The following is a 17228-nucleotide window of genomic DNA, read 5'->3' as shown; positions in this document are numbered from 1 at the left end:
GAGAAAAAAAGAGCAGAACAATTTGACTCTGCTTCTTTGTATGAATCAACAAATTGACTGTTCATCTAATACAATATATTGTTGTGTGCAATAGTTGTAGCATACAATGCAGTGGAAATTGTGGACTCTAGACAGTTACCTGACAATTTCCTCTTAAGACTTTCCAAAATACCCTGAAATATGAGAGTCTGCATACCCTTTAACATAGCTTCTATGATGAATACTTTGTACTTCGGAACATATGTTGATTTTGGCACTTTTTTCTTCAACTTTTAAACTGAGGAAGAAGATGGCTTGTTGTCAAAGGCTTGAGTTGGGATTAGAAGAAACTACTCCCTAATACCTTAATTAACTATTGAGGAAGCACCAGGCAACCCTTCACCTGCTGCCCAGTGTTATGGAAGATGTCACCAACAAGAATGTTCTTTGAGGCAGGAGAGAAAGGTTTTAATGTGATGGAGATTTGCTGACTGACACCATCACCGCTGTAGCAGCCCACAATGAATTTAGTGCATTGCTGTGCGACCGCTTTGTGAGCGCAAGAAATGCATTGCTGCAGCCATCTGCTGTTGTTGGATGTTCTGCTGGTGTTGTAGAGAGACTGAGATGTTAGATGATGTAGAAATCCTCCACACTAAGTAGAGATCTTAAAGTATTTGCTGGTACTGATCTCTCTGCTGATTCCTAAGGATTAGGCTAGCTGCAAATACAGCCGTGGTGGTGGTGGTTTGTTGTTTATTTTTACTTTCACCTTTTAATAAGGCTGTTTTCTCTTAATACTTGCTGAGTTACGCTTAAAACAGGGCTTATAGCGAGACCATGACATTAATGGTGTATTTCTTTTCCCATAATATTGCACTCGTGTTAGCCCGCTTTTAAGGTTTCTTATGTTTTCATGAAGTTATTAAAGGGAATGCTCTGACTGCATAATGAGCATTCATTTGATTTTCAAAGAGCTGGTCTCTAAATAATTTTTAATTTCTCAATTATTTTCTAAGACATTGAACCAAGCGTTTTGAATTTGAATGCAATCTTTCGAACTGTAGAAAACTAGCTGTATTCCTGCTAGAGAACCATTTGGTCCCCAGAGATGGTTCAGAGTATTTGCTTGGCAGATGCAAAGGGGTGCTGTGTATTTTCTATTTATAACTCATAAATGCTGAGATTAGCTTCCACACATAATGGACCCGATTATGGGCTGCTTCCTTTTCACAACTATATCTGCAGCTTTCTGCAGAAGGAAGAGCACATGGATCCAATGACAATCCTATTCTCCTTGCAGTTCTTTCTAAGCATTAATTTGTGCTAAATAGTACAATTTAGGGTCTGCTACAGTATCTGTTACTTGGCAACAGTTCCTAAGCTCAATACTTGAGCCCATGCCAGCTAGGGCATCTATTCCCCGTTGAAACTGGGTGTGGTGAGAGGCAGCAGTGCTGAGGACACAAGAGAAGGGTGCATTGCTTGCTTCTAGGATACATTCCTGGTAAATACACTCACCAAAAGCTAAGCATACTAAAATAATATAAAGACAACAAAAGCACATTAGCTTTCAAAGATTTATAGAAGGAATAAACCATACTAAAATTAATCCTGAAAAGATGACAAGATGTGTTAAGGCTTACTCTTACTATCATCTATAAAAGGTGATCTCTTGATACAAACCAGTATTTCACGGTAATATACAGAGCCACTGAAGTTCTTAAAAAACCCAAATCAAAACCAAAATAAGGCACTTAAGTTGAAGGTCCTGAGTGGCGAAACACCTTATAACAACAGTCTGTTTAAAAACCAGCCCCAGCCACTCCTGCAAGTTTAGAGGGAAAATGCTTTTCAAGGTATTCAGGTAATTTATTTCAATGATTGGCTTAGTCAAAGAAGAGAAAGCTGATGGATGCTGAAATGAAAGTTTTTATTTTCTGTTAGGAACAAAACTGAATACAAATAGAGGGTACGGCTAAATAGATGGAAATCTATAGAACTGCTTGTACAAATGTGTGTGTGTCTTGCAAATTTTCCCATGTAGTAAAAAGAAGCACCATATTTATCCCTCAGTCCACATTTAGCTACTACTCAAGTGCACTGAGTAGTGCACTTGAGTAGTAGCTAAAATGAAAAAGTGAAAATCAATTTCACTTTAAAAATTAAGTTAAAATTACAACTACAAATAAGATTAAAATGAATTTAGAATAAAGTTTCATATTTATTTAAATCTGTATCTGAAATCAGTATTACTTTGATTTAAATGAATATCTCATAGGGGAGCTGCAGATAATTCTTGTCCTTTTCTGAAGAAGAAGGGATCATAAACCTTATGAAATACCATAACTAACAGACAACCATTGTGACTTGAATGGCACTGGCGAGCTGCATTGTGCCCTTATCAAGGAATTAGTTGGATTATATATCTAAGGACTGTTTGGAGAGATTAAACCACAAACTGGTTTTGAAATCGTCCAATTTTGTAAATCACCTAAATGAAATTAAAACAAAACAAAATCAATGGAGTAACTTGGGAGTCTAAGTTCCCTGTAAGACCTAAGCTTCTAAGTCTCATAGATATTTTAGGTGAAGTATGCTTATAAAGCTGTCCAAGACCACCAAATTTAGATAAAAAAAAAACAAACTTGTTTTGTATCTTTAATTCCTATACATCACCTTCCAAATGTCAGATTCATTAGCAATGGATTTGAATATAATTTAGATAATTACAACTCCATTTTAGAATACGCATAATAGCTTGCCAGAGGGCCTTGCCCACCAGAAGTAATAATTTCCACTTGTTGCAGTGACTTGATGAGCTCAGGCTACGTAGTTTCAATGTTTGAGCCAAGGTTTGCTCTAGTCACAGCCTGACATTGAAATTAAGTTTAGGACCTGGGAGTTTATTGCTCAGATGGGTGATATGGTTTTGTTACAGTAAGTCTAATGAATTGGATGTTCAGTTTGTTGTCTTTTATTGTCTATTTCCAAAGTAACTTATGCTTGACTTTTGACTGCTAATAAAATCTATGAAAAATGCTGGTGATAAATGATTATATAAAGTGTTTTGGTTTTTTTTTTCAAACAGTGGTAGTAACCATTAACTATGATATAGATGCTGACTAGGAGGATTAAGGTTTACCAGGTGAGGCCCTGTAAAAATGCTAGGAAAGGTAGTGCTCTCAATATACTTCAATCTCTCTTGCTTTGGGTACTTTTGTAATAGGGCTCTCCCTATCTGCATAACATAAATATACATACTAGAAGAAAATCAAGCATGTATTTAAGCCCAATTGACCACAATTATGGATTTAATAAATTTATATAGAGTAGTAGAAGTTCAGATGACTACTGAGCCACAGACACTGGTTCTTTGTATTGGGGCTAAAGGTAATGTAAATGCTGAAACCTCCCACATTGTTGAGGTGCAAAGGTATAGCAGATATTTACTAGCAGCAGTAATACTCGAGATGTGGAGAGAAGCAGCCAGAAGGAAGTCACAAAGTTGCCCACCACTGTGCTGTGAATGCTTGTCAGTGCTCCCTCTGCAGGAGCCAGGGCCTTGCTCCTTCTCTCTGTGAGGCAGGTAAACTTCACAGAGGCATAAAGGATGGGTGCAAGAGAAAAGCAGAATCCTTTCCAAATGTCTGTGTTCTGCTTTTCCAGCATCTTCTCAAAAACTGGAAATAATAACTTAAATATATATCCCAAATTCAAAAAAACAACAAAGGTATTTTTTGCCTGTTTCTGACAAACTGCTAAGATTTGCTTCCCCTATCTGTTTCAACTACAGCATTTTTACCTCTTGTTAATGGTGCTGTTGAATATATAGGTAACACTCAGTTTGTGATCACATTTGATTGTTTACCTTTTCTCACCTCTGCACTGTCATGCAAAATTTTCAATTTTATAATATGAAAAGCCATTTTAGTATCTAGAGAAAGTAACAAAACTAAGGGGAAATATTTGCTAATCAAGATAAAACCCTGTCACCTTTGTTAGCACTTAGAGAATTGGTAATATTTAGTTGAATAATGACAACAGAATCTCAGCTTGATTTCCAAAGTTGTTCCTGCATAATTTATTCAAAAGATAAATTCCCTAATGAAAGATACTGGATCTATTTTAAACCAACATTATTTCATCTATAATTACTGCCCCAGGAATACCATACTAACTGCCACTTATCACTGTCAGGGACTTTTGAATTCCTGCTACAACTATGGTATCCCATTGGGTTTGTTTGTCTCCAAGAGAACATGATGTTTCAGGTTTGCATGGCCCTAAAATCGGAAAACAAAACCTCTCTTTCCCTAGAAATTTAAATGTTCTCTATGTACCTCAGAACACAGAGGAGATTAAGTCCATTAATTTCCTCATAGTTATTTCCAACACAATGTACTATATTTTCCATCTGAAGTTTGTAGAAGCTCTTCAGTTCATTAGTGCTTCCCCTGCCCTTCTCTGTTGCTTCTTATAAACTAAGTACTCATTATCAATCCCATTTCTCACAAAGTTTGGAAAAAAATATAGATGCCCTGTCTGTCAGAGCTAACCTTCAGTCAAAAATCCCCACACTTTGTTATTATGAGAGTCTAATATTTCATTAGGAAACCATTAGGAGTAAATGCGCTTATGAACACTCATTTGCAATTTGTTTATTATGAGTGTTAGGGAAACTGTTAGTGGTATGTCTTAATTGAGTGTCCATTGTGGACAAGAAAAGGCTAGACTTCATTGAGTAATGACTACAACAACACTTCTATGTCCTTTACTTTTATGTCTGTTGCTGTGCAGTGGATGACTTCAGATGCAAGTAAAACCAAAACCAGAAAGTAACTGGTTATTGATAGAAGACTTTGTTTCCCCACATTGCAGCAAGGTCCTCCAGTTATTCATCAAGAGCGGTAAATAAACCCTTCATGTTTGCTTTTAGTAAGTTCCCATTTCTGTTTATTTTGCACATAGCTATTATCTTGTGCTAAGATTATAAAAACGTAAGAGCAAAACACTTTTTTTCTTGTTACTTGGTAAATAAAAATGAGAAATTACATTGTCTATGTGTTAGTGGCAGCTGTAAAAGTTTTCAGTTCTAGAACAGTGCTGGAAATAGCCTCATTGGCAATGGTGGGCAGCTTTCTTCTAAACAGAAGGCATACAAACCAAAATTCTCCTGGAAAGACCTCACCTTATAAAGCATCTTGTTATTTAATTTGGTCTCAACTAATTGGCAATTTATATAGTAATTTGTGTCCAAATTCCAGATGCAGAAGAGAACAGAAACCTACAGGGAGCTGCACCAGGTTGCCAGGACACAGCCCAGGTGCCTCCCTCAGAGGTGGCACGCACCTTGTCACAGTATGCACAGCCTCACCCCATGGAAAGGCTGCCAGGGCTGTTGGCAAGTATTGAGCACGTTGGATGTATCAGCCTCACTGCCTACCATACGCACAAGACTGTCCTTTTGATTTCTGGTGCGCACGCAAATGCAGAGCGCCTCTAACTCTGCGTGTGTAAGCAATCCCACCTGAGCCCTTCAAATGCAGAAACAACCTTCCGAGCACCTCAAACAGCAGTCAGCCTGGCATCCTGTGGCGAGTTCCTCTAGTACCTATTATCTGCAGCAATGCAGTGAAATGCTCACATTTTGTGAGATTTAACCGACAATAGGAATTGTAGTCAGATTTTTTTTCTCTGCCTGAATAGTCTGTATTTATCTCTAGGCAACAGGAGAGAAGAAAGTACAGAGAGCTTGCACTGTCATCTGATCGTGTAACACTTCAGACCTTGTCTTGGAGTGGAATGCAATGTCTCGTGATTTTTTTTTAACTTGAATTAGTTCTGATATACTCAGTCATGCCCTAACTTCCAAGAAAACATAAACCACATCTTTGAGACAGGGAGCAAGAGCCCTTACTTTCTCAGCCAAGAGACCTCCAACAGAAAACTAGTTGATTTTCTGCCTTTACAAGCCAGCAAAACCTTCAAGCAGATTTTCACACACATACCTGATAGTCCACCGACATCCATCTTCTTCAGGTTCTTTGCCTCCAGAATGACAACAGTCAGTTTGCCAGCAGTAGGCACATAACGGAGGGAGAAGCAGATATCACCCAGCTTCTCTTGCTGTGAAGACAAGACATGATGTTTTACTTTAATGATTTTTTTTACCTTTTGAAAAATGCAACTTTGAAAGCCCCGCAGAAAATTAGCAGGATTATATCTCTGACTTGTACTGCTAAAGAAAACATTCAAATGAACAATATTGAGAAAACTGCCACAAATTGTCCAGATGAAATCCTTTATAACCTCAAGTCTGTTGCAGCAACTGTCCTGTATACAACCAAATGACAAGATATATGCTGGCCAGAAAGTAGGTGATACTTCTCAGGATTTCATCCCTGACAACAGGGGTCCCACAAATACTGTTTGCTCTTTAAACTAAGCCAGGATTTTTTTGTTTTCTCCAGGCTGCATTTCACTGGAAATCTGTTAAGAAGCATGCACACACAGCTACAAGGCTGTTTTCTGCGAAACAGTAATATGGATCTAATCACACTTTGTCACAAAAGCAAAAAGTATAAAAAAACCCACAAAGTACAAAATACTCAGTATAAAAAAAGACTTGTCTCCTGTCTGTCAAAAGAGGTAAAAAACAGGCAGATAGAGACCATGAAAGGACACAGTACATCCATAAGGAATTGCTGGAAGGATTTGCTTTTACCTTCCAGCCCATCATCTGAGATCCTGCCAAATGCAGCCTTTTGCAATTCATTGCTTAATATTTTCCTAACAGTCCTGGCAAAGAGGGAAAAGCTGAATGATGTTCAGAATCACAGGAACTTTGTTTTAAAAGGATGAATAAGAGATAAGAACTTGCAGATGAGAGAGGGAGGATATTGCTTATAAATGATGAGTTGGATGATCCAAGGTGCTTTCCTCCTTTCCTTCAAGGCCCATGGTATCTCTAGGGGGGCTAACAAGGATGTTTTCTAGACAAGAAGGATGAGCTTACACCAAGCAGACCAACAAAAAATTTCAGACAGCCATGTTTCTCTTTCAAAGGCATTAGTTCTTATGGCATATGTCTATTTCCACAATTTATTCTGATAGTAGAGTATAAAGTACATTTCTACGATCATATCTCTGCTTCCAGTGTTTTCTTAGACACAACCAAGAGCAACTCGCTCACATGCTCATGGATGTAGAGGATATTTCCTACAGAATAGACAGCCCATGTGCAAAGGATTTTACGTATAATGTGACAGATTCTAAACTGATTATTTCAAGTTGGGACTGAAATCCAGGGATAGTAATAGATAGTTCCCTGCCAGACATCATCTCAGCAATTACCAGTGGTCAGGAAACATACAGAACAAGCATAGTTACATGTAATTAGTAAATGCTCAGACAGAACAAACAAAATAGCTTATGATGTTAAATGTGTGTATTGTATAAAAATAACGCTGTCAGAATGCACTTGTGCCAGTATCTCGAAGACTCATGGTGTCCTCCTCCCCTCAAAAGGACATGGTAGAATTGGGACAGATTCCAAGAAAAGAGCAGGAATAAGCAAGGATATGACACAGTTTCTGCAGAAGGAACATGTAAGCAGATTAGGACTCTTCAGGCTGCAAAGTGAGTAGCTGGGGAAGAGACCTCTATCTGACCCAGAAGGGCTAGAATGATGTTATTACCTTGTTCAAAAGGACTGACACAAATGTAAAAAATTACTCATACCTAGAACAACCCTAGATGTCTTTCAGAATATGGACTGCACTGGCATGAAAGAATTCACTATTCCTCCCTGACTGCATATACTGTCCTAAATCCCAGATTCAGATCATGAAAATACGGATTTCAGCCATGCAATCTGCATAGCTCACACCTGGCTTTAGCTGAGCTTTGAATGGCATAGTGACAGCAAAACATGCTCCTATTCACCTGACATTTGGTTTTGCAAGTCCATATTGGATAGGGTAACAGTGAAGTTGATCTATCATTTGCAGGTTGTTCAGAACAAAAGAAATCAATTGCTTATTGATTTGTGTTATCGTGATCACAGGTCACCCAGCCACCTGGTGTTCTCCACAGTCACTGCTCTATTACACTGTAGAGTTGGCTTAAATTTGCTTGTGGATTCATGGGGCTCTGCGAAGACTGAAACAAGATATATAGGAAAGCTTATTTTAGTCCCTCCATCTTAGAGATCTCTGTACCTACGTATTACCCAATATTCAAGGGCTCTGCCTCACATCCAGATTCATTAGGCAGAGCTTTTTTTTTTTTAATCTTGTGTTGAGATAGAAGTGTGTTTAAAAAACATAAAATAGTGTTAGGATTGTTGTTTCTGATCTGAGTGCTTCAGCAGTAGCGAAAAGTACTTTACACTAAACAGCTCTTGCCATGGAGACTATCACTTCTCACCAGCATTTCTCTGTTTGTAATCATGTTATGCTTCTGTGCAAATACTGTAACTGTCTATACAGAAGAGTAATTTTAAGAGGACATTTAATGCATTTTTTGCCTCTTTTAATGTAATTTTAGCTGCAGGAAACACAAAGAAGGCAGCATCACACAAACAGCCAGTTTTCCATAGATCACCAGGAAGCCATGGGAAATGGTAGCAGATGATGGGATAATTCCAGTGAATAACCTGAAGTAAAAATGTAGGCACCTCCTTAAATGCATCCAGAATCAGGTTTAGCACTTCTTTTGTTGGTATGAAAATCTATATCAACTGCATTTCTACAATACTTCTTGTACTTGTAATCTTTTCTCTTTGCATGACTGCCACACTTTTTTTTTAAATTCAAAAAGTATTTGTCAGGCAAAGCACTGGAAGTGGCAGCACTGCAATGAAGCTAAAAAACCCAATCACTAGAGGTGTGGTTTGCAGGAGATAATTACAAACCCCTGCAGGGCTACATGGTACAGATGAGTGCTGCTGGTATGGTGATTATCCCATGGAGATGCCTTATTGTTATTATTAATTTCTTTCAGCCCTGTGTATAAATAATTTATGTTAGTAAATTACTTTGATCTCTGATGGAAACTGTAAGTTAGTGTTAGAAACATCCAGCTGGGAGTTTCATAGTCATTAACCTGTTCATGTATAATGCTTATACACCAATCAAATGATTCTCTCCATCTAAGCAACTTCATAACTTCATTACTTTTAAAGAGGATGCAATGGAGTGGAACATAAATGACAGAGACAGTGCTGCTAACACTTCTGCAACTTAGGAAAAGCTATTTTTAGTCCTGCTGAGAACCTGGACTTTTTAGAAATGACTCTTAAGTGGCTCCTGCCTGTTTTGTGCTTCTCCTACTCAGCAGTAATCATGTTTGCCTTGACAGGACTCTCCTAATGAGCTACAGAGAAAAATGCTTTTTGTGCAGATTACTCTCATTTGTACTCCAGAATCTCTAACAGACATATCTATGTCATTAATATAAACATTCTCTACATTTTTTGTGGAAGATATTATGAGAGAGTTGATGCTTGCAGTTCTCTTAGTAAAACAACACCAAAATAACAAGCCACAGCACCATATGCTTTTCCCCAATATGATATAAGACAAAAAACAATTAGTATAGGAAGAATATAAACACAGTGAGGTTGGAAACCCACACACAGTGAGGTGGGTTTCCAACTTTGATACCTGGTTTTGATTCTGAATATTTGCATAAGCCTGAGAGAAACACAATATGATGTGATTTATGGGCAAAGACCACAAATAATATCATCTTACCCTAATCCATATTTACAATGAAAGCTCACAATGTTCACTGTATAGTTTTCACAGTAACAAAAATGTTTTAAAACTCTGTGGAGAAGACAGAGACAGCATAAATGTGGGTTATGAGCTAAATTAGTATCTTCCAAATTCAGGAAACCCAGGTAAACTGTAATGACAGGTAGAATCCCTAATCCCAATGCCCACACTGATGGACTTCAGACAATTTTCAGGCCACCACATGCTGTCTGCACATGGAGATCTCAAATCCAATAAATTTCTTTTCTTGGCATGTAAGGCATGATTACACTAAGCCTCAAAAAGTATCACAATAATACTAGTGACAGAACCATATGGATGCAGAAATTGATGACATAGACTGGTCCCAACTTCAATTAAACCACAGTAATAAGTGGGTAGAATTAGCAACCTACATAGCTGGGATCTAGAATTATGAAGGCGTTGCTCCTCCACACCCATAGAGCAAACAGGGATCACACTGGGGAAGGGCAATAAAGAAAAAAATGGGTACTCAACAAGCCAGTAAACATGAAATTTTGTTGCTACCATTGCTGTCTGACATTACTAGTTCCAAAGACGCTGCATTTTTGATAAGCACATGGTTAAAGAACAAAGGAGAACATTTCAAACCTGCAATAGGTATAATTAGGAAAGAAAGAATATTTTCCTCTTATATTTGCAAATCACGGCTGAGATGACCCCACAATATGAAGATAATTCTGCCACAATTAGGCAAAGGAGTGGGAAGTGAGCAAGAAACTCCTAGACCTCAGTTTGTAGAATCAGGCTAGAAATAGATGGTGCAGCAGGGAAAGATAAGGAAGGGGAAGAAAATCTGGAGCTAACATGTCAGCCCTTATAGCATGGTGGAGACTATCACGTGAATTTGTATGCACACGAAGTACCACTGTACCCTGTGGTAAGTACATTTCTTTCTCTCTTAAGAGTATTCATAGAGGTGTACAGGGAGAAAGAAAGAGAAAACAATTTTTATTTCTGTTTCTTGTTTTTCTCATGTAGAATGTGTTTGGAGAATTGTTTACTTAGGGTGATTGTTTGATTAGATTTTGGTGAGGATTGTTTGGGTCTGATAGCCAATCAGATTCACTTGTGTTTAGACTTTTGAGAACAGGGTTATAATTTGTCAGTAAGTTAGATATGGTAGTTAGAGAAAGTATGTAGTTTTAATATCTTCCTTTATGTAGTATATTAATGTATTATAACAGCTATAATAAAGAAATCATTCAGCCTTCTTAATAGAGTTAGACATCATCATTTCTTCCCACTGGGTTCACCTACATTTTACAGTAGTACCCCAAAGTCTGTGCACTACTTTTTGGATAAAATACCAAGAGTGGCAGGGAAGGCAGAGATCTCCCCACCCTTTCAAGCAAAAGGCTTACTGCAGAAATACCTGTTTCAGACTTGTAAAATGTTATCTATACATCCAGTCAATATAAACCTAAAGGCTTTAACAACTATACCATTATTCTGACAAGCAGAGTAATTCCTTTGTTGTCTGAAAGAATTTCATGCCCATGAAAACAGCAACCAAGCTGGAAGTAAGTAATTGTTAAAAGCCTCTGGAGAGAAGGCAGAACCATCTTCATCATTGTACCTACTACAATTTTAAAGAAAGTATTTTAAAATAGTAAAATATGAACAGAAAAATGCCCCACTGCATGATTCCTTACTCTATGATCAGTCAGTGTTTTGTCTTAAAAAAAGGAAGTACAGAATGTCTGATTAAACATCTCTCCTATTTGTTTTTACTAACTTTTACTAACTTTTTCTTTTAGAAGAATCTTCACAGATTACACTCTCTAAATGTGCACACTTGGCCACAAAAGGAAGCCCCTTATAATGTAAGTGCAGTTACAAGACATCTACCAAGGAAATCAAGCAGCAAAGTGAAATAGATTATAGCATGAGACCTTGGAAGAAACAGAATTCTCAGGGCAAAGATCCATAGGGCTCACTTTGGACCCTGTAGAAAAGCAACTAGCAGTGACAATAGGCTAAAGAAGACATGGAAAAGAGACTGGTATTAGGCAAAGAGAAAATAGAAATAGAAGTAAAGGTCCATAAGGCAAACTTTAAAAGGGAGAAATTCTAGGGCAGACAGGGAATAATCTTTCAAATGAAATGAATTCATTAAAGGCATTGGGAGGTGGTATCTGTAGGCACACAGTCATGCTATAAAGTATAAGTGAGAAAGAGCCCAAAGAAAGGGCTTAATTGCATATTGCTTTTGACTGATTTTCCTACCACAGTCCTACTCTGACTCTTTGTGATATAACCTTTTTTTTTTGCCAGCACTACTTTTTACCTTTGCTTAAAAGGAACAGACTTATCAGGATCTTTATCTGGAAAGAAAAAAAATCTACTTCTTTTTTCTTCTTTCCCCCAGCCCCTTCTGAACAGCACTACTTGAAACAGAAATTCACTACACATCTCTGTCCTCTTATTGCAATATATATATACAAAACAGTGGATTGCATTTCTTTTAACTGCCATAACTATGTAATATTCCCCAACATAATGGTAAATTGGACTTGAAAGCAATTTGGGCAATAAATTTGAACCAGCCAATGTTATTAAAAAATTAACAAACTAATTTTTTTTTCAGTTGCCTTTTAGTCCACTTATTACATTTTTAACTATTTAGAGAGAGTACTTCAATTACTACTTTCTAAGAAGCAGAGAAAATGGAAAGAGAAAACACTGTTATTATTAGTAGAAAATGACACTTCACAGTCATCAGTTTAAAAGCATCACAATGAGATGCAAAATGAGAAGTGCTGTGGGTGAAGGCAGCTGAAATCAAAGATTAGCCAAACTGCACTCTTTGATTTCCAGACAAGAGACTGTGCTGCCAAACATACCAAGTTCTTAATGAAACAAGAAGAAAATGAATTTCTTAAATAAATGAGAAAGGGAGGAATGAATGAAAAGGATCATATATGGCTGAAGGTCATGGCCTGGTTTTCCGTAACTCTTTGCCTACCCACAAATGCTTGCAGCTGGCTGTTCTGCTTTAATGATTGCCCCTCTGTTTTGCCACTTGCCTTCTCCTCAGCTCCTGCCTGATCATATTTCTAAATGTCACTCACGTCTATGCAGACCAGTGCACAAAACAAAATTAATTTAACTGAATGGCACACTAATATTATTACTTTTGACAGCATGGAAAACCTATTAACTACAGTATGTCACAAGGCTAGTCTTCTAGTGAGTAGTTTAAGTACAACATTGAAAGGAAATGTAATACATTTGAAAGATTTTTTTCTTGGCTTATCAGACATTGTGAGAAGTCAAATCACAAACCTTTTCTCTAATTATTAGAATATTATATATGCAGTCACTCTACAGAAAGTCATTGTCCTCCTGTGATAGGGTAATAGGAAGCCACACTACAGTTCCCTTGCTTGATTTGAAATTTCCTGTAGTAAGAGCATTTTAATACTCATTTAATGTAGTGTCTACTACCAAGTGTGTCTTTAGTTTCCAAAGGTGACTGAATTAAAAGCTTTAGATTATGAACTGGAATTACAGCATATATCCAAAAATATATAGAATCAGTAGACAGTAAAGAACTGCAATTAAGAATCAAAATAATTAGCAATTTCTTCCTTGTAAGAGGTATGACTGCATGTGATTCTGTACGAAAAACCTGGCACGGACAGAGTCTTTGCTATAACAACCATACATTATTGATTACTCCAAGACAGAAAGAAGCTGATTTGAACAAACCAGTAAAAGTGGAAATGATTACTACGATGGAATGACTAATCATCTATGGCTGCTGGTAACTGCTGTTGAAATTCATCAGCACCAAGGAAAGACTATCAGGTAAAATCAGTGCTTCCATTACTGAAATCATATAATATTACGTTTCTATTTGCTCTGCAAAAACCATAAAGAGAAATTCAGTGGAATTCATTAATTACCTTCACAGGCAGCCATCTTCTTTCCCTTTCCTGAAACTTCAAACTACTAAGACAATAAGACCTATTACTAAGACATTAAATGTTGAATGATACCCTTTCTCTCCTCTCTTGCTTGCTGCAGTGCCAGTTCAGCTTTCATGTCCCTCCACAGTATCCCCTAGCACTGCTTCCAGCTCCCTTCTATGACCCCCATCACAAACCCCACACAACAGAGCATCCTCCTCTAAAATCTTTTAAGTTGGCAATTAGGAAAAAGGCAATACATACTGGCATTGTTTTAAAACTAGAAGCTTGCTGGCTAGCTAGGGGCCGGCAAACAGAACATACCATACAAACCCATCATATGCTCAAGGGTTTCCCTGAAATCTGAGGATCCATCTTTTTTAAGAAATTGCATTCCTTTACACTTACAGAAATTTTCTCACCTTGCTCTCCAACTTCCAGGGCAGCATGCAACTGTTTTACACCAGAACCAGTTTGTGCCTTTATTTTCACACAAAGACAACTCAGGCACAAAGAAAAAACAAGGATTCCTGCTGCACTACAGCAGTGACCTGAAAAGGGCTGTACACCAAGGCGTGGCAGAGCCAAGATGAAAAGGAACTGGATTTGCTAATGGGAAAACCACAAACAGCTGATCTAAGTTGACAGCTGATAGGTGAAGACTTATAGCAAGACAGTTCTCCACCTGTATTTTATCAAGGTGAAGATTTTCTTTCATGTAAAATTTCACCCAAGCCAATGTAATCTTTTTCCATTCACTGCTTTTGTGCTATAAGCACACGCAGGACTAGAAGTCCCTTTCTGTATCACTGTTTTTCATTTAGAAAGTTTTCTCACATTGTCCCCTTTTACTGATTTTTGTACTGAAGATTTTTCCAGAGCATTGGAACTGCCTAAACATGAGGTAGAGTAAAGGTTATGCAGCTGGAATAGAGTCAAGCTGAAAAGCTCAGAAAAGCTCCTGTTCTAGTGCTCCCTAGTTTGAAGGAAGTCAGAAATATGCATTTATCTCTCAGATATGAAATTATCTCAGACAATTTCAGTATTTTTGTCTTTGGTTCCACTTGAAATGAAGAAACTAATACGTATCTCCTACTACAATGCCTTGCATTATATTTCTGAAGTTCAGCATATTAAATATTTGTGTTCAGTTCAAGAATGAGGTCCTTCAAAACAGTGCTACATATTCAAATCTACTGACTAACCCTTACCAGGCTTATATCCACCTCTTAAACTAAGCATTCCAACATTTATTTTTATGAAACTACTGAAAGATACCAAAGTGTTAGATAAATACATAGTGGCAAACTCCTCTTTTGTTACTCTACTTCTCCCCACTATTTTGCTTTGAAAAAGTCTCTTAACACTTTCTTTAGGAAGACAAGGCAGCTCATCAAAGCTCATTGTAGCAATCAGAACCACACACTCGACTGTATTAATCTCTTCAGTAAAAAGAAAGAGTTCACTGCAGTTAGCTAAAAATCTAGGACAGAAGACTGCACTTATCATATGATCTCTGGCTCGATGATGTTCCTTTTTAATAAATCTTGGACCACAAGGGAAATAAGGCTGAAACAGTGCTAACATTCTAGTTGTCTTACTCAAAAAAGCCAAATAGGATAAAGGAGGTATCTATCAGTCATTTGTCTTTTATCAAACACAGATGAAACAAAAGAAGAATTCATAAAAGTTGTAATAATATTGATTTAAAGGTTATAAAATATTATGAATGTGTAGTCACATTGTTTTATGGAAAAAAAAGGTCTTTTCAACTAAAACCAGACTCCCTCTTTGCTAAGTTTGGAAATTTCCTTGATGAAGGAAGCAGGCACATTTTCTTTCTTTTTTCTGTTCAAGGTCTACTCCTGTTTTTTATAGGTGGGGAAGATATTTTGTTTACGAAGGAGGCAGGTGATATAAAAACTGTCATAACAGTAAATAGTAATTCAACAGGTTGATCAGAAAGTGCTTAATCAATTATCTGTAACCAGTTACAAACAGGACATTTTCATACAGCGAAAAGCAAATTTTCTACAGTCTAAGACAAAGAACTCCAGACTTTTTCTAAGTATCTTCTGAATCAGGAAAGGTATCTTACAAAGCAACACCTCCTACTGAGGATTCAGGGTCATAAGCTACAGACCATGAACTGCAAGTGTAATGCTGTGCAAAACAATCAACAGTAGACATGATCAGAAGAGGCTGCTGACTTGGTCTGCCTGCCAAAGAAATAAAGTACACTGCACACAGCTCTTGTATACGTACATTTTTTTTAGATGCTGAAAACTACACAGAAGGTAAAAAGTTATGACTCTTACTGGAAAAATGAAAACCTGATTTTGAAAAACATAAAAGATTAATTTCTGCAGCTTTCTGAAAAGAAGATTGGACATGATTATAGTGAATAAGTACTGTAGAGGAGAGCAAGCATCATGTATCAAATTGCTTGAATCTACTGAAGAAGGGTATAACAAGAATCAGCAACAGAGTAGAATCCAGTAACATCCAAGTAACAAATAAAGTACACATTTTAAAAAGAGACAGAGTATGGCTGAAGCTATAAAAGGATGTGTTATTTTCTTCATCTACTTCATAAAATGAGAAACATTCAAACACTTTGGTGTTAAAGGCCCTCAGAATTTTCCAGTGGAGGTGCAAAGCTGCCTATAACAAATATTGCTAAGGGCTGAGAATCAGACAGTTTCTAGCTTGTTCCTTGCTCCAAAACCAAGCAAGGTCTAACTTTCAAGCTTGTAAGGGGGTTTCCTTGTGCCACCTTCCTCCCAGCCTGGCACTGGGAGAACACTATTAGCTCCAGGATGCTGCCTGTTTCCTAGACTGAATCCAACTACAGGAGACTCTGAAATGTTCCTGGAAGACCTAGGAATCCTCCAGATTTAGGGCAAATAATACCACCTAATTTAGAGAAATGTCTAAATGAATTGAGAGGAATTAGCACTATTTCTGAAGAAAACAAAGGTTTTTTGAAATGGGAGACTTTTTTCAGAAAGAAAATTTTAATGTTATCTAATATAAATGACCCATGTCATAGAAAATTTGTCTGCTCTAAAAAATCACAGAAAATTGATGTTTGTCCTGGTAATTAATGTGCAAATCTGAATAAGTAAAACCACTTTCAGCATAATCCACTCCTAAATCTGGGCTGGGCATTAACAGACAGGAGATGTCAGCTGCAGACCTCAGGGCACTTCCACAAAAATGATCTGCTGCCAGTTTTGAAGCTGAGGCTCTTTTCATCAACAAGAGGTCCTCCTGTTAATTTCACAGTTACTGAAGAAGATATGGAAAAACTGAGGTAAAATAACTGTATTCCAGACAACCAGAAATAATTTAAGTAGCACCTAATATTAAGCATCTGATGGGAAGCTCAGGTGCTGTCTGCGTGTTGTCAGCCATAGCACTGGGAGGCTGCAGTGCCACGTTCTATACCGGTGGCATCAAAAGCAACTTGTAAACCTCACATAATGGTTGTCAATCAGGGAATGACTTGAGTCAGAATTTTATGGCAAGC

At 37.4% G+C, this 17228-nt stretch overlaps 1 protein-coding gene across 3 annotated transcripts in view; it reads right to left on the bottom strand.

Annotated features, from left to right (window-relative positions):
- SYT1 (synaptotagmin 1) overlaps nucleotides 1-17228 on the bottom strand; it is a 329209-nt gene that overhangs the window by 43976 nt on the left and 268005 nt on the right. For all 3 annotated transcript variants that reach the window (XM_068190290.1, XM_068190292.1, XM_068190291.1), the window contains one exon: nucleotides 5991-6108. In XM_068190290.1, coding sequence (XP_068046391.1) covers nucleotides 5991-6108 — 118 coding nt within the window. The remainder of the gene's footprint in view (nucleotides 1-5990; nucleotides 6109-17228) is intronic.

The sequence above is a fragment of the Anomalospiza imberbis genome, chromosome 5, assembly GCF_031753505.1.
Source record: "Anomalospiza imberbis isolate Cuckoo-Finch-1a 21T00152 chromosome 5, ASM3175350v1, whole genome shotgun sequence".
Taxonomy (NCBI): domain Eukaryota; kingdom Metazoa; phylum Chordata; class Aves; order Passeriformes; family Viduidae; genus Anomalospiza; species Anomalospiza imberbis.
Note: the sequence above shows the minus strand (reverse complement) of the source record. Positions and strands in the feature narration are given on the sequence as shown.